Here is a 20,055-nt window from a genome sequence, read left to right as displayed (position 1 = left end):
TTTTGAGTCCTTTGCATAGGTATGGAACAAATATTGATTACTTTAGATTTAAGTTGCCATTATTGGCTTGGGCAATAGCTAGTTAAAGAATGGACAGTCTCCAAGACTTTATTTGAAAGGAGAAGCACCTGGGAAAGGTGCCTCTAAAGTTTGGGTTTTGTTTCGGGTTTTTTCCCCCTATATAACAAATGCATTGGGGGTTTCTTAGGTCATTTCATTGGTTGCTTTTGGTTATGTGGTTTTTGGTTTTGGTGGTGATTTAATTTTTCCCCCTCATTGGAAATCGTAGGTCTCTGTCCAAAACCAACTGTTCTGAAATAGCAAAAGAAATCCGTTTTTCACTGTTGTGCTAATGGGGTGGTGCTGGTTATATAGCAATAAAGTACACAATTTAGAAGAAAATGTCCCTGGAAGGGAAATCTGAGAAGGTTTCTGGTCTTTTGGGTTTAAGTTCAGCAGTTTGAAAGACTTTTTAGCTCCTACATCTTGTAGTTGAACAGCTTATAAAAACATCAGGACCATTTTGTTGATTGCTTTTATAGAATATGAAGTATCTGAACGAGGTAGCTGCTATTGTACTTTGATGCTGTTTTACATATGTATTCAAGGTGTTGGAGAGAATGCGTGTGCAAAGAAAAGTCATGAAAAGTACCTCATTGCATTGAAGGGCTCTGGACTGGCATTTCCTGAGGATAAAATTGCATGTGGTATTCAGGAACAAGGAGCTGGAACTAGCACATTAGCAGTTCAAGGTTCGTGTAGAAAAATATTTTAAGGGTGGACTTGATTATTTCGGGGTTTTATATAAAGTATTCTATTATTTTAAAAAGAAAACTCATAATGAAACTTAAAGAAGTAACTGTTACTTGGTGTACCACTGAATGACAGAACTTACTTTAATTCTATCAACAATGCTCAACATACTAGCTTTTTGTTGCTAATTATACTAAGCATCATTTTCCAGTCATAGAATTAGTGGAATTTGAGTAGGCAAGATGAAATTACTCCTAATGGAATTTTGTCATTGCAACTAAGTCAAGCCATCTATTTTTACAAAACTGCTGTGGATTTTTTTCTGATCACTGAAGATAGTCAGAATTTTCTGACATTTCTGAACGAGTGTATCTCCATTAGCTCAGTATGTTGAAGTTCTGCAGTGAAACCTACTTTGTAATACCTGGAAATCTTACTCCAAATTCTCAGTGCACTGCTGTATATCTTCAAGAAAGTTAGTGTAGCATTTCATAGTGGCTCATTAAATGTTGTATAATACTCTCTTTTTGTATAAGACTTATGAAAGCAATCTTTAAATTTTTTTATTTCAAAAGGTTTAGCAGGTGCTACAGCAGCATCAGGACAAGGGGATTCTTCAGATGAGGTGAGACTGTTTTTCAAACATAGTAACTGCAACAGAATATTAAAGGGAGAAAGAGCTTACAGCTAAATCCCACAGACCTTAAGTCTTCTATCACACACTGTCTCCATTTTAATAATCAGAAATAATGGCAATATAAAGGAACACATCTCATGCCTTTCATTTGCTAATGACCTCTTGAAAAATCCTTACTCTTGCTGATACTATTTCAGTTTAATTTATGTATGTAATATAGAAGAAACTTGTGTAGGTAGTTCAAAAGTCACAATGAAGTAATTTGGACTTCATTAAAGCCAGACTTAAGGCATGTGATACTGTGAATAGTGTGAGCAGATTTTGGTACTTCAGAATCCATCTGAACTGGTGGTAGCAGCAGTGAGAATTACTTTACAGGTAAATTCCCATGTGTAGACTTGACCAAACACAGTAAGTGGAAGTAAAAAGGAAGGAATCTCCTTTTAGATTGGGCTGTAGTAGATACGAAGGTTTAATTCTAGTAGGGGTTATTAGTTTATTGTCTTCTTGACCTACTGTTTAAAGTGTATTTTAAACAAGTAGGCCCTAGCAGCCATTCTGGTAGGGCAGCATAACAAACTTCAAAATAATGCAAAGTTCCTATAAATGATGAGGAGAGGGGAATAAACTGAAGTTGTTAAGTCTGAAGAGAGATTTGGGTATCACTGACATTTCTTTTAGGAAAGAAGTCCAAGGTAGAGACAGAGATGTATTTTAGGGAAAAGAATTTTTTTATTTATCAGGAATTTTTTTTTCCCCCCCCAAGGAATTAACAGCAACTACATTATAGCTTGCTAGTTAAAGCTGCTTATTTTCTAGAGAGGTTTCTTCTTTCTGATCTCCAAGATATAAATACACATGTAGGTATTTTATGATGTTGGTGCAGCTGTGATTTTTCTAAATGGAATTTCTGCGTATAATCACATACATGGGATAAAGTTTCAAGATTCATTGTAAAAAGTACAAGACCCTGTGTTAAAATGTGTATTTAGAAAATTTTTTTAAAAGATGAGGAAGTAACATAGAATAGGCACTCTAAATATTCTTTAGTATATGAATTTTCCTTTCAGATCAAATCACATTGATACAGTATGGTATGCAATTAAAAGGTGTGGAAACAAAAAAAACCCGACCCACAGCCCTCAGTTAGTGGCATCTCTGAAGAGAGTTAATTATTTATTTGGTAATCTTTTTCTTGATCATGGTCTGCTTGAAAAACATGAATTGCTGAAAAGAAAGTCTAGTCCTTTAATCCAAAAGCTAGAACAGAAATGCACAGATGGAAAGCTGAAATGTTTATTAGAAAAATGGTCTTGTTAGAGAAATGCTTCTTTGAGGAATAAGTTATCTTGGTTTCTGACCTTTGTTCTTCTCCCTTGCCCTTCCATGTAACTTAGGGCATTTACAGCTTGCTTTTTTTTTTTTTGTTTTCTTATACTCTCTTACAGCAGAGTAAATATATATTCTAATTAAGAGGTGTGGCAAGAATACATTTTTAACTGGATTTTCTTCCTCTGGTATTTAAGATGAATCTCAAGAGGTTGATGTTCTTTTTTACTCAATTGAATCTTAAAGGCAGCATTGTTTCACAGGTGAAAAGCTGGATTACAAATTTTATGTAAGATACAAATTAGAGTGGTCCTTTTGCAACCTTTTGTTATTTGGAACCAAATAACTTAAAGTTTAGTGCAGTTTAGTATTTAGTTCTACAGTGGTAGATGGTTCTAAGCTAAAAATGAATCTGAAGGATGGATGTATTCTGAGACACATGTGGGTTGTGCGTTGTTTTTTGTTCCCCTCCCCTCAAAACAGTGAAAGCTCACTTCTGCTTCTCAAATGGTTTGTGCCATCCTGTGGTATTTTGGAGAGAGCTCACCATTATTTTACTTCTATTAGTTTTTGCTCTTCATATTTTCCTTTGTGTAAAAGGACAGAAAAAAGACCCTCTCTAATGTAGTTCTATTTAAGAAATTTGTGTATTCCAAGGAGTCAAAATCCAGTCCCTGAACACTTTTTCCACACTAACAAAGAAGTCTTTTTGTATTGGGTATCTTAGTTTGGCTGATCTTGTAGCTCAATGAGCACTCAATGCCTTATTACTTAGCTATTTTCTCCAACTGCTGTTTAATGTAACTGCACAAAATCTATGTATATTACCCAGTAATACATAAAGTGTATTGCCTGAATTTACAATAGATGTGGCACACCTTACACATATTACTAATATTCTAGTATGTAAAGTAAATATACGTAGATCTCTGCTGTTAATTCAAGTATGTTTACACAGCATTATCCAATGGGTGAAAACAAGGTATTCTACATTTACTTTTTATCCCTGGGCATGGCAGATACTGTGTGACTTAGCACTTGCTATCTCAAGGCTCTTAAAACTCCTGCACTTGACATTAAGGTTTAAAACTACCTTACTGTGGCAATGGAAAGCAACTGTCTAACGTTACTGAGGAAAATCGAGTTTTCAAGAAAGTGTTTCTCATGAAGTCACTCCAATTTTCTTTTATTACTGAAATCACTTCCTAAATTGCAGTGAAGAGTGTTACATGTTTAAATTTTACTCGTACTGAAGAGGGTGAAATGCATTTTGTTTGCCAAAGCAGTGGTGTTGGAGGCTACAGTCCAACATGTTAATTGCAATTTGTACACAAAAATGCATCGTTTTCTGGTTAAGGCCCCTATAGCAACCCTCTTGATTAACTGAGACAATAGAAGAGGTCTTGAGTACTCCAGCTATCAACTTTCTTGCTACAGGAATTTAGATTCCTGTTTTTCAGGGCAGGAGACTTAAAATGTAGTATCTCAGCAGGTCAGATTTTTGCTTTAGAGTACTTGGCCCTTCTGATGGGGGAATGGCAACATCCTGTGAAATCACAGACTCCTGACTGAAGTACGAAGTTGCACATTTTCACAAAGACCATGGGACAGTGAAGAGTTCAAATATGTGTCCATCTTAAAATGAATCTTCAGGTGGTGGTACTAAAAGGACAGGAAAATTCAGACCTTTAATTCACATGATACTTTTGGTCAGTCCCTAGATGCAAAATATGAGTAATCTTATCTCCCCAAGGAAGCACAGTCTCTTCCTGAGTACCAGGTTCTTTGTTGTTGAAGTGAAGTTTGTAAGTAAAATAGTATGGCATTTGCTTAGAGGAGAAGGATATTGATTACTTACTTTTTAACTTCAGATCTCTCTTTAAATTGTTTCTCCTTTTATTAGTTGTAGTAGTAATCTTTCCTGATTTCCACTGTTTCATTAGGACTACCACTGCTAGTAAAGATCCGTGCAGCATTTGGTGTAGTCCTGTAATGACACATTCTTGTTAAAACACCCAGTCTTAGATTTTTGTGAAGTGGTGGTGGTGTTGGTGTTTTTACCTTGCATTTCATTTTGTAACCTTTGCTGAAACCTTGGATTTGTAACAGTTAAAATTTTTGTAGTGTTAAACATTTTTGTAGAAATCTGTTTCAGAAATCAAAACGGGTAACCAAACAAAATTAATTAAATAGATGGAAGATGTCTGAACTTGCAGATGATAATGTTGCATTTAGGGGGGGAAAGTGCATTAAAAAGCCCTTGTTTTTTTTCTAATGAGTTGCACAGTCCATGGTTTCTGTGCACAGCAAAAGTAATTTTTTAGTAAGAGAGTGTATTCAGGGCTTTTCTGATTTAGTTTGATAGTTAAACCAGAGTTTTGAGTGTATTGACTCTTGGCAATAAAATTCTAAACATACCATTGTCAATTTTTAAACTCTTCCCCTACCTCAGGAGGACCAGGATGGTAGCCAAGGTGTGGGCAAGCGCAAGAGGGTGAAACTAAGCAGCACCACCAAAGGTATTTATAAAGTACTGATCTCAGTTTATATTTGCTTTGTCTACCTTTAAAATTATCTAGGGCTATTAACTTAATTCTCAAGCACAGTAGTGCTGGACATGGCAGGTATTAAACATAGCAAGGTCTGAAAAAGAATGGCATGTGAAACAGGTAATTGGCAACTTTGATTTCTGTTGGGTGAGTACCACTGTCTGGGACTATTTGACCAGTGATTTTTGTCACCTTCATACTGTAAGTTGACTTCTTAAAATTCAGTCCATTTTCATTATGTGGCTGGCAAGGTTGCAATACAGCTTGGCAAACAAGTTTTTGATGTATTTGTTTTTAATTTTGTTTTTCCATTATATCACTGTACAGTATGATTGTGTTCTCAGGCAGGTGAGAATGGTTGTCTGTGGTTCTAGTTGGTCTTTCTGTACTGTTCTAGTAATGCTTAAGAATAGCTACTTAAATTAAGTCTCCTTTGAAATGACTTCATTATTTTCCTAAAGTTAGTCCTCTGTGCAGTTTCCAGTCCAATGTGAACAGTACTTACTGTTGAGAACAGTGGAAGTTTTAATTCAGCAATGAACACAGGCTAGACACAAGGTAGCCCTAACCTCTACTTGTCCTTTGCATGTTTTTGTCCTAATAAATATTAAAATAATTCCTAAGCTTTTGCTGCTAAATAGGGAATACTCTTCTGAAATGAGTACAAGGAGATTGACAGCAGAAGCACAAAGAAATTGCAAGCCTTGAGAAAAGACCCTTGAAGTGAAAAGCTGTGGTGAAACTTTTAATAAATTTCTGGAAAGGTTTTGGAGTGGAGGTTTAGAACATGAATTTGAAATCCAAGGGTTCATGAAGTCAGTAAAAAGTTACAACGGTGTTGTGAGGAGTATGTGAAAGTAGGACTGATAGTTTCTAGTGATTTCAGATTGAAGGAAAATTACAGGCGAGCTGGAAAAGTAGAGAACTGAATGTTTTGGCAATAGTGTTGTTAAGAGCTATCTTAGAAATGGTGTGTGAAAGATTGTGGCGGAGAATAATAATGTGGAAGAGGTGGTAGTTTCGGAGATGTGCAGGGAACTTGCATCCAAGGAAACCTTTCTTACTTGAGTAAGGAAGTTTTAGAGGCTGTTAGCTTGACTAAAAAATAAGTTTGAGTCAGATAATGCAAGAAAAAAAATCTGATTTTCTGATGCATAATAACCAGTTATGGAAAATAGGCAGGGAGGTAGCTCAGGGTGAGAAGCTGCCAGATCTGAAAATCAGTATCAGCAGTAGCATTTCAGGAAAAGTGATACTTCAATTCATCATTTCATTTCCCCTCAGGATTGTAGTATTTCCCCCTCTGAGGCATCCCAACATGAACTGTTCTCATGATCTTGATAGCTCCTTATATCAGCCCCAGAGGAGGGAGTCTGCCAATGGGGGAAGGGTAAGTATCTGTTTTTATTAAATATTGAATAGTTTTCTGAAGTTTTCAGTATTCATATTTTATGTCCAATAGGGTATAAAATAAGAGTATGAAAAGAAAATTTTAGAAAACTGAGTATTGAATAAAAACAGATTTACCTTTTCCATATAAGCAGACTCCCTGTCCCATTCTAGGTCATTGAGTGTTATTTATTTGTTTAGAATATCTTGGGATGCTAAGACTCATATTCCATGGAGACAACAGTCTATGGCAGTAGGAAAGAATAAAAGATTACTTTAAAGAAAATAAAGGGTTTATGCTGAAGTTCACTGAAATAGGGGACTGAGTATTGAGAGAATTTTAGTTTTTGCTCTGCTGCACAACCTTCATCCATCTGAAATACCTGATGTTTAAGACAATTTTAAAACCACAGGCACTTTTTATTTCTAATTTTCTGAAACAAATTTAAAATCATGTGGTGCTTTTTACAAGAGTGGGAACCCAGTGTTCTTGGCAAATTTTCCAAGTTGGGTAAGATCATTCTGCCTACTTAAATTCTGTAGCAGGTATAAGTGGATATATATTCTTCTGTCCCTGCCTGAAACTGCTGTATGAAGAATTTGATGTGTGCTGTTCAACTGTCAGACATATGTCAAAGAAGGCTGCACATCAGTGACAGATAAGGTGTTGTGTCACTTGTCTTCATACCTGGTGTTCTCAGTCGGGGGCATTTAGCATGTACCTGTGCTCTCTGTTTTGTGGGTAGAGGACTTCAGCGTGCAGGCTACCCATCTTTCATGGGCAATAAAGTCACATATACAATTTCTTAACAAGAGACAAGAAAGAGAACACAAATGATCACCATGTGTTTGCTGTAGTGCATGACACGTAGTGCTTTACAAAATAATTTAGTATTAAAATATCTTTAATGACTCTCTGAAAATAATTTCTTCTTAATCTCTTGTATATATTGGATAAAACACGTTGTTCTTTGTGTGGTTTGTGAAAGTCTTGAGGAGATCCCTAACATTTTAGTTGTCCATTACTCCCCATGATCTTTTGCAATTTCTGAGAGGTTTTGGGCTGAGATTGATTGATCACTTGGCTGGGGAATTCTGACCTTTGGTAATGGTGGAAAATGGAGGTAATTCCTGCTTAGGAAAAGCACAAATGACTTTTTTAGAGCATTGTAAACAGAACTTCAGTGTTTGTAGGTAATAGACCTCATAACTACTTATAAATTATATTTTGTTATTTTGCTGTTTTCACTTCAGCTAAGTAGTGGTCTACATTAACAGTTTCCCTGTGTTATGTAAATATCATGCAAATTGCTGTTATTGTTTACAGTCAGTGGAGCTACTGCAGTGAAGGGATACAATTCAATACAGTCAATGAAAACTGAACCCTTGGTACTAGCATTGTACTGAAAACTTTCATTGACTCCTCTGGGAGGACGTTTTTGTTGTTACAGACTGACACTCTGCAGTGTTTGCCATGTTCATTTTCCCAGTGTTTTTGAAAAAAACTGTAATGGGTTGGGGCAGACCCCCTCCCCACCACAGGCAGAAATAACGACTCAGACAAACTGATTGCAAAAGTAGTGGAGAGTTTAAATAGAGAACAGTGAGTGTGCACAAAAGGAAACATGGTGACAAGAAAGAAACCAAAGTAAACCCAGAAAGACTCCAAACCCCACCTGAGGGTGCATCCAAAACCCCCAGGGCTCCTTCTTCCCTCTCCCTCTGCTGGGCTAGTCTCAGCTGGCCAGGCCTGAGACTGCCCATCCCCCTGTGGCCTTGGGCCCAGTCAGGCCCATGGCCGGGAGATCTCTCCCCCAGTTACCAAGTCTCGGAGAGGGAAGGAAAGAGGAAGTGCCAGACCCCACCGCAAAATTTATAGTGGTGCAAGGGATTATGGTAGAAATACCTAATTTCCTGAGTCCACCCACTGGGATGGACGTCTGGACACAGGAAACACCCCTGTAGCAGAGGGCACCCAGCCCAAACTACGACAAAAACAAACAACAGAAGTTTACAGACCACACTAAGATCTTACATTTTTGTTCCTAAATTTTATATAAGACAGTGCAACTTCACTACCGTTGGTTTTTGATAGTTACTACGTTACACATTCCCTCTTCCAACCTTTCATGCAGATCAATCCATCATGGATGTTTTGAAGCATAAATGTTTTCTAGAAGAATTGTTATTTTGGACAATAAAATACGAGTTTCCACAGAAGATGGTGACTTTCTTACTCAACATGCTGCCAGATCAAGATTATAAGGTACTTAAATGCTTTTTCTTAGTTACATACTTCATGAGTATTATGCCTTACATGAGACCACGTGTATTTATATTTGAATAATAAACTAAAATAATACAGGTCTCTTGCCTTGTTTTGAATATCTGGTTGGAAGTTTTAAAGAGTCTCTATTTGAGGAGAGATGTGGACAAAACAAGACGGATAATTTTGGAGCAGCAATATTAATTTTGTTCTTCTAGTTTGCTCTTTTCGTTTTCAGCCATTAGCACATAATTGCATGGATTTAATTTTGGTTTGTTTTACTTTTTATACTGATAAAAATCCAATTTACAGAAGTGGATCAGCACTGAATTATTCTGCAGTGTGATGTAACTGATAAGTAGTTGCAGTGAGTCTGTTCCGGTTGCAACTGTTGCAGTAGGCAGTGGTTCCTCCATATAGGCTCTCATAGTGGGAGTGGGTTTGCTGCAGCTATGCCCTAGGTGGTTTTATCAGTTGCTTCCTTACAGAGTTTTGCAGTTGTCTGTACCAAGTGCCTTCTGGCCTGAAGTCATGAAGGTTGGATTTCATATTTCTGTTTTAAACCTTGGTCTGCAGCCAGGTTTGGTTGTTTGCTCCATGTGTTTCAAGAGCAAGTATACATAGCAGTCAGGCTTAACATTATGCTCTGATCATGTCATACCATTTTTGAGCTGAATATTTTGGACCTTCTCAGTCCATGCTGGGAGGCAAAGATCAAGAAATCCTGAAGTCCAGGCATGCAGATTTCTTCAAAAATGTGTGTTTATAATGGGACAGCCCTGTATTTATGCTGCCTTTGAACCATGCTATATCAAAGCAGAGGATATGAAGATAACTTGCAAGGAAGGAAAAGATATGTGCTTTCAACGGTACTCCATCCATGTCAAGATAGTGTTCTGATTTGGGATACCAGCACAGAATTCATTTTGGTCTTGGATTCAACTAGTGCATGAAAAGACATGAGGACTTCTTGGCCACTTCCCTTACCATGAAGCTTGAAATCTTCTTGATGTTTGGAGATGCATGTAGATGTACAGTTCTCCAGATGCATTGCCAGCTGATCTGCCTGTAAGAACACCCGCCCAGTGGAGGAATTTGGTAAGTGTTGCTATGTTTATCATTTTACTATTCCTTTTAAACATGTCTGTCAGGATTGTGGCTAATTTACAAGGGGTGGTTCTGCCTCTTACATGTGTACAGAGACCACATATAATTTTGTGATGAATTAGAAGAATTTTTTGTCTTTCAAGCTTCAACTTAGCTTTTATGAAGGAGAAGCTTGTTTACTAGTTAATCATGGTGCATTCTCAAATGTAGGCATATAAACTGTCTCAAGCCACCTCTCAGCTTTCTATTCTTTTTTCCATCCCATCTACGCCATATGTACTGTCTTAATTTTTCCAGTTTATGTTGTGATTTGTCTGATTCTTCATGAGCTGATTTAGCTTATTAAATCAGCAGAATTTTGCTAGGTTGGCTTGCTGGTAAAGCTAGCCAGATGCAGAGCTGGCCATCTGTGCATGCTCTAAAAGTGCTGAAGTCTGTGACCTCTGGTGTAAACATAGTAGAGCTGACTACCATGGCCTATGCAGCAGACAGTGAATCACCAGCAATCTCTGTTACACTTTTAAAAAGGCAAGCAAGCTTCTCATTTAGGATTCTCAGTATGGAAAAGAGGTGTTGAAAGAGGGGGCTAAACCTCTGGGTCAGCTCCTCTTTCCCACTTTTTCCTCCCTTTCCCTTTTGCTCATGAGAGACAGCACAAGAAATGGTGTGGTCTTTGCCTTACAGGGTTTGTGCCAGAGTCTGCACTTTGAACCTTAGAAGACTCACAAGTAAAGAAAACAGAAGACCAGTTTACCACAGCTTCCAAGAAATTGGAGGTGTTACGGTGTGGACAAGGTTTCTGCAAGATGAAAATCAAAAAGGCCAGACAAATAGGACTGAGCAGAAGACAGAGAAAGAGTTGGCCATAAAGAAGCAGCTGATGGAAGAATGTAAATCATCCAAGACCAGAGCCTTACACAAGTCTGGAAGAGGAATACTGGAAATGGAGAAATGCAAGAGCATCTGGTAGAGATAATGAATCAACAAATGCACTTATCAAAAATGCTGTGCTCAACAGGCACTTCCTGTAGTGAACACTGAGGCAGTTATTACAGCAATAGGACTTCACTGAAACCTGGATGTACTGTTCTACAGATTCTGTAGAACAAGTTTTTTATTGGAAACAATTTTGGAACGGTTTTCACCTGGCAGAGCTGTCTTTGTCTTGACATTGAAAATGTGAATGTGGGAGATGCAAGTTATAACTGAAACACAGGGTCAGTGTTAGTCTCCTAACAGCAAGCATCCACCAAGAAGAAAGGCTAGATGAAAAAAATAATTTTGTTTTTTGCATAGGCTAGAAATTTAGAAGCTGCATCAGAGAGAGTAAGTCAATGAAGGTAAATAAATATACAGAAAATGTGTTTGTCTTAGGAAACCACTTCCTGCAAATGTTTGGAAGCTGAGTAAGTATTTGTAAAGATGTGTCAGTGTCTGTAGTGCTGCTCTATTCTGTATTTTTTTCTTAGCTGGTTGTGGCCACACAAAAACAGAATACTGAGCTGGCTGGACTGATTTGACATGCCTTGGCTGTTTTTATATACAGACTGCAGTTTACCAAAGTATTTCAGCATTTTAAATTCTGGAAATGAGTTTAGTTTCTTCCTCTCAAAACTGGAATGGGTTGTGTGTGTTTAACTTCCAAGTGAATGTAGGATTTAATCTGATGTCTCTAAATATATTACAGCATCTCATTATATTGATAACAAATGTACAATATTTTCAGAAATTCTTTATTGTATGAGGCATAGAAAGTTATGATATATGCTGATTTATATAACTAAATAGGAAAACCCAAGATTTGTCCTTAGAGGACTGTGTTATTCCAGTCAAATTGAGTGCTGTGTAAAACAAGTGAAACACAGCTCCTGCATCAGAGAACCTGAGAATCCTATTTAAACATAGCACAATCTGAAGTACTGTATAAATACCTTTTTTGACTAGCACCATTAATACACGAATTCCTTAAAATATCAGGTGTCATTTTGTGTCTGAGGCTAGTGTAAATGTGTTTATGCTTATTATAAGTGTAATTGTCAGAGATGAAAGTTACATCAAACTTTAAAGGAAATTATTATTCTGCCTTGGAATACCAGAATGATACCTTATTAATTCTACATGAGTATTGTGAATACATTGTTCCAAACATGCCATTGTGTTGGGTGCTGTATGTAGTAGGTACTTCCAGTAATTGTATAGGTTTCCATCTTTGTGAACCATCTAAAGGAAGGCAACTTAAGCAGTTTTTTAGTGTTTCTAGGAGTGGCATTCCCATCCTGGGCCATTTCTCACATGGGCAAGTTTATTTTTGAGGATTTCTTACTGGAAGAAGAAATCTTTGTGCCCAGCATTATGGCATTATGATATTTTTGGAAACTGCCTGAGAATAATTTAAAAATTTAAATTTTGGTTTGGTTTGTTGTTTGTTTTTTTTTTCCTTACAAAAGATTAGTATTTCTAAAAGGAATAAGCAGGGAATTTTTGACTTTAAGCAGAAAATTTTCATCACTTCACAGCTCATATTATCCTTTCTTCTTATGCCAAGGAAGTCCAGATGGTGTTAATTTGGAACTTAAAGTACCAAGTGAGAATTGATTTCAAAGCTGGCAGATATACATACGTGTATATGCAGTGCAGAATGTTGGTTTACAGTGCAGTGTGAGGCTAATGGAGTGGGACAAGAAATTGTACCAAGGTTTATATGTATGGGCATCAATGCCAACCTAGTTGAAAAAAAAACCCCAGGTAGTCATGTGAAGAACAGCAAAGCTTGCTAATAACTTTTATTATTTAGGAGAAAACACTTAGGATTTATCTCAAAAATATAGCCTGTTGTGTCACCAGGGTTTTTTTGGTTTTGGGTGTTTGATTGGTGTGGGGTTTTTTGTGGTGGTGTGTTGGGGTTTTTTTGGCTTGGGGTGTTGTGTGTGTGTGTGTTTTTGTTTTGGTTTTATGGGATTCTGGTGGGGTTTTTTTGTTTGTTTTTTGGTTTTTTTCGTTTTTTTTTTTTAGTATGAGAAGTACAGAAGGACAAGATTTTGGTATAGAGTGATAAAATTGAAGGTATAAATTAGCCCTCTCTATGGATAGGTCTTTTCATGTGGACCATTTCTAGACATGAGATAGTTGTTAGACCATCAGTTTTGGTTTGTCACGGCAACTGGTGTTTCTTAGTTTATATTGATTGTACTGTTGTAAAGGAATATTTTGTAATGAAAAAAAAAAGGCTATACTTCTTGTGCGATACTTGCTAATGACAATGTTTCTTTATAATTTTCAGATTGCTTTTACCAAAACTTTTGTTCAACATTATGCTTTTATTATGAAAACCCTGAAGAAAAGCCATGAGTCAGACACTATGTCTAATAGAATTGTGCATATCAGTGTTCAGTTATTCAGCAATGAGGAACTAGCACGCCAAGTAACAGAAGAATGTCAGCTGCTGGACATTATGGTTACTGTTCTGTTATATATGATGGAAAGTTGCCTTATTAAAAGTGAATTGCAAGGTAGGTTGATCTGTTTGTTTGCTCATTTCCATGGATAATAGATTTTATTATAGAGGAAACTTAACCTCTTTCTACTGCAGTCAGTCCATGCCATAAATTCCCAAAAAAGCACAAGTGTAGCAATATGAAGTTTGTGCTGGTGAGATAAATGGAGAATAATTCAGTTTGTGCAGCTGCTACAAACAGTGGTATCACTTGTTGAGTATCTGACACAAAGTTTACAAATCCAGCCAATGGATAGATGGAGAAAACATGTTGGAGGGGAGTATGCTGAACATGGAACAGGAATTGCGTCTGCAAAGGCATTTACTTTGCACTGCTCACACTTTCCTAATTGCCTTTTGAACAGCTGACACCTGTTAAAAATATCCAGTTCATTACGGGTATTTGTGGAGGCCAAGTGACAAACTGTTCCTGGAACAGAGTTGACCTAGTAGCTGCGTTGGTATCAACTTCAAAAGTGCTAGTAGTTGAGCTTACCTGTTTCACACATGGTGTAAAAGGATGAGGAGGTGAATTATGGGTGCAGATGATAAAACTGTCTCCTTAGAAAGGTTTATGTACCTGTGCTCTTAGACTTCCCACACCTCCCACCCCCTGCCCTCTATCAGCATTTTCCTCCTGCTGAACTTTTCATGGGAGAGAAGTTTACCCCAACTTTTCCCTTGGGTTATAAGAGTTCATTCTTTTAAAAAACCAACTCTTCCTTCAGTTGACCTTACATTAACCCAGGCTTGTAGATGTACTCTTGAAAAGGAAGCAATGCCACTGCCAATTCCAAGGAACTTTAGATTTGTCTGTTCTATACTGGGGCAGAGAATCAGCAAGGTGTAACTGTTTGTTTATAGAGTCCTTCAGTGAATTCAGGCAAAGCCAGCTGAAATGTTACCCTGTTCTTAGTCTGTGAGCATATGGGAACCAGAAATCTCTTAATAACAGAGTGTCTTTTTAGCTGTGGCTGCGCTATACTGCTTATGACCCTTTTTCACTGTAAAGGTTAACTACGAAGCTCCCTTGGGGCATTTCACCTGGACAACAGTCATCTCCAAGGCTGGTCATCAAATGCAAGACTGTTTTCTTTTGTCTTTCCTGTTCACTTGAAATAGCATGGCAACTGACAGATAGGTGCTGGAATTTACTTCCCTTGGATCATGAATCCAGGACTCCTTTTCCTTCCCTCCTGGCCTTTTCACAGGCTCCATCTTAGAAAAATAAAATAAGGAGGTTTGTTGGACAGCTATGGAGGATGTACTTACATGATTTGGGGAAGAGACTTTTAGACCCAACTCCCACCCTGATTTCCATTCCTTTTTAGGAACCTTCTCCTACACTATTCTCAGGAAGGCTGCATAAACTCTCTCCCAGAATCAGAATGGAAACGTGTTTTTTTTCCTGCTGTCCTTCTCAGACTTAACATGCCAGATTACTGTTTGCATGCTGCTTGTTTGCCCTAAGTTGTTGAATTCAAAATAGACTTCAGATGTTTGTAATAGAAATTCTATTGTTTGGTCTTTTTATACCTTTTTGAGAGTATTCAAAGGTGGCATAGCTATGATGGTTTTACTAATACACTGCTTTTCAAAGGTTGTGATACTGTTCAAAGTGTATACATGTCCTACTGAGTGGGATCTTTGTTAGTGAGTCTGTGATGAGAAAACAGCCTCAGGTACCACAAAATAACTGTTTTTCTTTTCTGCAGTTTTTTCTCTGTGTGATTGCAACATTGCATCTAATCCTAATTTTTAATTTTGCATTAGGTTGTGAATTCATTTGAAAATTAAAACATAAAGCAAAACAAGTATTAACTTGTTAAAAAAGTTGCTTTGTTGTGTGTTGTTTTTCTTTTTAAATCTAGATGAAGAAAATAGTTTACATGTTGTGGTGAATTGTGGGGAAGCACTACTGAAGAATAATACTTACTGGCCCCTGGTTAGTGATTTTATAAACATACTTTCACACCAAAGTGTGGCAAAGAAATTTCTGGAAGATCATGGTCTTTTGGTAACATGGATGAATTTTGTATCATTCTTTCAAGGTATGTGACTTCTACAATCAGTACTAATCCCAGGATGCTAAAACAGCTTAAAGTTTGCAGTGGCAAAATCCTTATGCTGCTGTATATAAATATTTAATTGATTAGTAGTCTCGTAGGTCTGTATTCTTGTAAGGGAACAGAGCTTTGTCTTGTCTGGACTCATTAAAGAGCAGTTGCACCACACTTGACTGAGATTCACGGTGCCAGAATTCTCAGTTTGTACTTCAAGTACAAATCATAACTTCTGCTAGAAATGTTTTACTGGTGAAGTTCTAAATTTGAATATTGGGTAAATTAATCTGATAAATCTGGATCTTTTTCAAAATGTTACTGTGAAGAAATATTTTTATTATTCTAAATTTAAAAAAACCAAATCATGAACTTTTTAATGCTGATAAATATTCTCCCTAGAAAGAGGACCAGATATATTTTCCATCTGCTTGCAGATGGCACCAAGTTGGGCAGGAGTGTTGAGGGTAGGGTGGCTGTCTGAAAGGAGGTTGTAGCAAGGGGAGTTTTGGTCTGACTTACAAGTAACAAGCAATGAGACAAGGGGAAACGGCATCAAGTTGCTCCAGGGGAGGTTTAGATTGAATATTAGGAAAAATCTATTTACTGACAGGGTTGCGAAGCCCTGAAACACACTGCTTGGGGATGTGGTTGAGTCACCATTCCCAGAGGCGTTTAAAAGACATATGATATGGTACTCAGGGACATGGTTTAGTGGTGGTCTTGGCAGTGTTGGGTTAACAGTTGGACTTCACATCTGAACTGTCTTTTCCAACCTAAGTTATTTCATGATTGTATGGCTCTATATATACATTGACTAGGTGAAGTTCAAAGTAGAAGGGCTGCTGTCACCTGAACACCAAGGGCTGTATTGTATTCTCCTGGTGTGTTCTGTTCAAACTCTTCTACTTCTATATTATCTATTATTCTGTTGCTAGGTAATATAGATTGTTACAGTTTTAAGGTTTTTTTGCCTTAATAGGTGTATGAATGCATAACCCCTGCCATGGCAGGGGGGTTGGAACTAGATGATCTTAAAGGTTCCTTCCAACCTAAACCATTCTATGACTCCATAACATTAAAAATACTACATTCTTCTTAGACTTTAAGTATTTGCTTGTACAACTCTGCTTAAATCTTTGAAGGTATGAATTTGAATAAACGAGAATTAAATGAGCACGTGGAGTTTGAGTCACAGACATACTATGCTGCCTTTGCTGCTGAGCTGGAAGCCTGTGCCCAGCCAATGTGGGGTCTTCTGTCACACTGCAAAGTTAGGGTAAGACATATATTTGTCTGTTGTTATTTTTGGGTTTACTTTATTTTAGAATTAGTTATTTATTTTAGAGTTGGTTTATGTTTTCTTTGTCTATTGTATGTACATATATATATAACAGTGATCAACTTGGATTTGGTGTGTAGTGAGTAGAAGGCACGTTTGTATTGAATGTATTGTCTCCCGAAACAGGGACTAGGAGTACAGGATGTGTGCAGTCATTCCATGTAACTGTACATAAGGAATATTTCCTAATCTGGTGAAGAATTTGATAAATGTCTCTGAATTATTCTGCCTTTCTTCACTGGTAAAAGAGATACATAAGTTGTTGCTGATGTCATTATAATGCTAATTGTATCTGCAAATAGACCCTTCATTATGATGGAGGATGGAGTAATTTATTAGTTTTGTGGTGGTTTACTAAGAACCTTTTGGTTCTTTTATATCATGGTCTTCTAATTAGAGCAAGGAGTTGTTACTATTTGCTACACTGTGATTTATATTAAGTTATAGTAAAAAAGAAATCAGTTTGTAGCATACTTAAGTGAAAAAACTTCTATTTTTTAAAAATGAAATAAATACCTTTTAATTAGCTTATTCAGATACATAATAGCATTCATAAGACAGTAATAACTGAATTGATATTCTAAGAGTGTGAGGCAGGTCTGGTGTCTCCCTTTAGGGGGAAGGGGGAGTTAAAGGAAAAATTAGTGAAGAAATCAGGCTTTGGAAGTTCTACTGATCACAGAGCAATTTAGTTCATCTCTTCTCCTCTCTTGCACATCGCAGCTTTGCTCCTGGAGAGCAGTGCGGAGCTCCATCTTGAAATACATGATTTAATCTGAAATGTGTTACAGTTTTACAGCATTTTTACAGAGTTATGTAATCATAATAAGGTTTGCTTGTTGTTATAATCTATGCAGTACTGTTGCATTTCAGTATTGTGTTAGCCTGACCTTTCAGTAGCTAAAACTTACAAGACATTAGGTATTCCTTTTGGTTGCATGGAAAGCCTTTTTTTCTTTTCTAAAAGTAAAAATACAAATATTTATGCTTACACTTCTAAATTTTTGGTAAAAATAAATGGATAAATTAAGAGTAGGCACTAGGACCAGCTGACTATTCTGAAGGTACTTAATTCTCACCACTTGTAATGGGTTGGGGCAGACCCCCTCCCCACCACGCACAGAAATAACGACTCAGACAAACTGATTGCGAAAGTAGTGGAGAGTTTAAATAGAGAACAGTGAGTGTGCACAAAAGGAAACATAGTGACAAGGAAGAAACCAAAGTAAACCCAGAAAGACCCCAAACCCCACCTGAGGGTGCATCCAAAACCCCCAGGGCTCCTCCTTCCCCCCCCCCCCCCCCTACTATTAGGCTGGTCTCAGCTGGCCAGATCTGAGACTGCCCACCCCGCAGTGGCCTTGGGCCCAATCAGGCCCATGGCCGGGAGATCTCTCCCCCAGTTACCAAGTCTTGGAGAGGGAAGGAAAGAGGAAGTGCCAGACCCCACTGCAAAATTTATAGTGGTGCAAGGGATTATGATAGAAATACCTAATTTCCTGAGTCCACCCACTGGGATGGACTTCTGGACACAGGAAACACCCCTGTAGCAGAGGGCACCCAGCCCAAACTACGACACCACTGAAATGATTGTGTTTTACAGAAACAATGAAACCATCCTAATAGTTGCTAATTTCCATATGATGAGGGCATAGATTATGTACTGTGAACATTTTACTGAAATAATATTTGTAGTAGAAAAACAATGACACTTGTATAAAATTGTTTTAGCTTCTGTAGTACACTGGGTTCTTTTACTGCAGGAAACACAGGAATACACACGAAATGTTGTCAGATACTGCCTTGAAGCACTTCAGGACTGGTTTGATGCTATCAACTTTGTAGATGAGGTAAATACCCCTTGTTGGTGAATTAACAAAGTACTGTGAATTTCTGACTGCATTTCAAAGGTGATACACTCTTTTTTTCCCTCCCTGCACAACCCTCTCCAAACCCCCTCCTCCCATGTTGAATCATCACTTTAGGTACTGGTTGGAAAAAGGATTACCTTGCTGAAATTAGGGTCTGTAGGTAATAGTTGCAATGTTATGTCCTAGGATCCTATATATGTAGAGTCTTGGTGATTTAGATTTTGCTTTTGCGTGTTTACTGTACTACTGTTCTGCTGCATGAAGAGCTGAAGCAATGGCAAAACAGAAGTCCTCTTCTGGTATGGTAGTGGGGTGCAGCTTTGCTACCTTAGCAAGCAATTCTCAAGCAACTTTTCATCATTAGCTACTGAAAGCTTAGTAAGAGATTAACTGCATTAGTCTGAATGAGGCAAATTTCTGAATCATTGGAATGTGCAGGGGAATGAAGTAATACTAGGTGGAAAGTATGTCCACTGAATGAAGACATTGAAGATACTGTTCTTGGTGGTTCTGGCAAAGATGTTTGTAGGTTTGTTTTTTTTTTTTTTTTGATATGTGTTTTAAAAATATCTTTATTTTACTTTCAGCCAGCTCCTAATCAAGTCACTTTTCATTTGCCACTGCACCGTTATTTTGCCATGTTTTTAAGTAAGGTAAGCACATGTTTAGTCACGTAGAAGATGGAAATTCCCTGTTGAGTGTGATTGTTCAGTACAGTGGGTGCTTGCTTTTATTTCTAGGCTGTCAAATGCCAAGAGCTAGATCTGGATACAATCTTGCCAGATCAGGAGATGTTGATGAAACTAATGATTCACCCACTTCAGATTCAGGTATGGGCAGCTTCTGACTTCGATGCAGATATTGAGATATACAGCAAAAAATAGTAGAAGTATTTAACTGCGAGGCTTATATCTTAATTGTGGAATATCATAGGTATCAGTATGTGACAATAATAACAACTAGAATGTACTGAGTAGTACTGAGTAGTTAGGATGAATTTTGTTTCTTTCTATTTCTAAAATGTGTCATTAGATATCCTCTTCTTAGAAGCAGATAGGAGATTATAATAATATTTGTTATTGCACTTTCAAAAGGGTAGGGTGACCTAACCCTTTGAAAACATGGAATTGCACATTAGTGGAACATCTGCCACTGGAGCACAGGTTGAAAAGAAACCCATATCTGAAAATAGCATATGTTAAATTGTGAATAAGTTCAGGAATGGATGCAGTGCACTTTTTATTTACAAATTTGTATTT

General features: G+C 37.4%; 1 protein-coding gene across 1 annotated transcript in view; it reads left to right on the top strand.

Moving 5' to 3' along the window:
* Nucleotides 1–20,055, top strand: part of UBR3 (ubiquitin protein ligase E3 component n-recognin 3) — a 101,351-nt gene that overhangs the window by 10,774 nt on the left and 70,522 nt on the right. Inside the window, exons 4-13 of the mRNA XM_054174682.1 lie at nt 609–752; nt 1,329–1,378; nt 5,172–5,238; nt 8,793–8,923; nt 13,311–13,539; nt 15,395–15,574; nt 16,729–16,862; nt 18,689–18,775; nt 19,384–19,449; nt 19,537–19,626. Coding sequence (XP_054030657.1) covers nt 609–752; nt 1,329–1,378; nt 5,172–5,238; nt 8,793–8,923; nt 13,311–13,539; nt 15,395–15,574; nt 16,729–16,862; nt 18,689–18,775; nt 19,384–19,449; nt 19,537–19,626 — 1,178 coding nt within the window. The remainder of the gene's footprint in view (nt 1–608; nt 753–1,328; nt 1,379–5,171; nt 5,239–8,792; nt 8,924–13,310; nt 13,540–15,394; nt 15,575–16,728; nt 16,863–18,688; nt 18,776–19,383; nt 19,450–19,536; nt 19,627–20,055) is intronic.

The sequence above is a fragment of the Dryobates pubescens genome, chromosome 2 (genome assembly GCF_014839835.1).
Source record: "Dryobates pubescens isolate bDryPub1 chromosome 2, bDryPub1.pri, whole genome shotgun sequence".
NCBI classification, from domain to species: Eukaryota; Metazoa; Chordata; class Aves; order Piciformes; family Picidae; genus Dryobates; species Dryobates pubescens.
The sequence above is the reverse complement of the archived record's forward strand: the minus strand, read 5'-3'. Positions and strand labels throughout refer to the sequence as shown.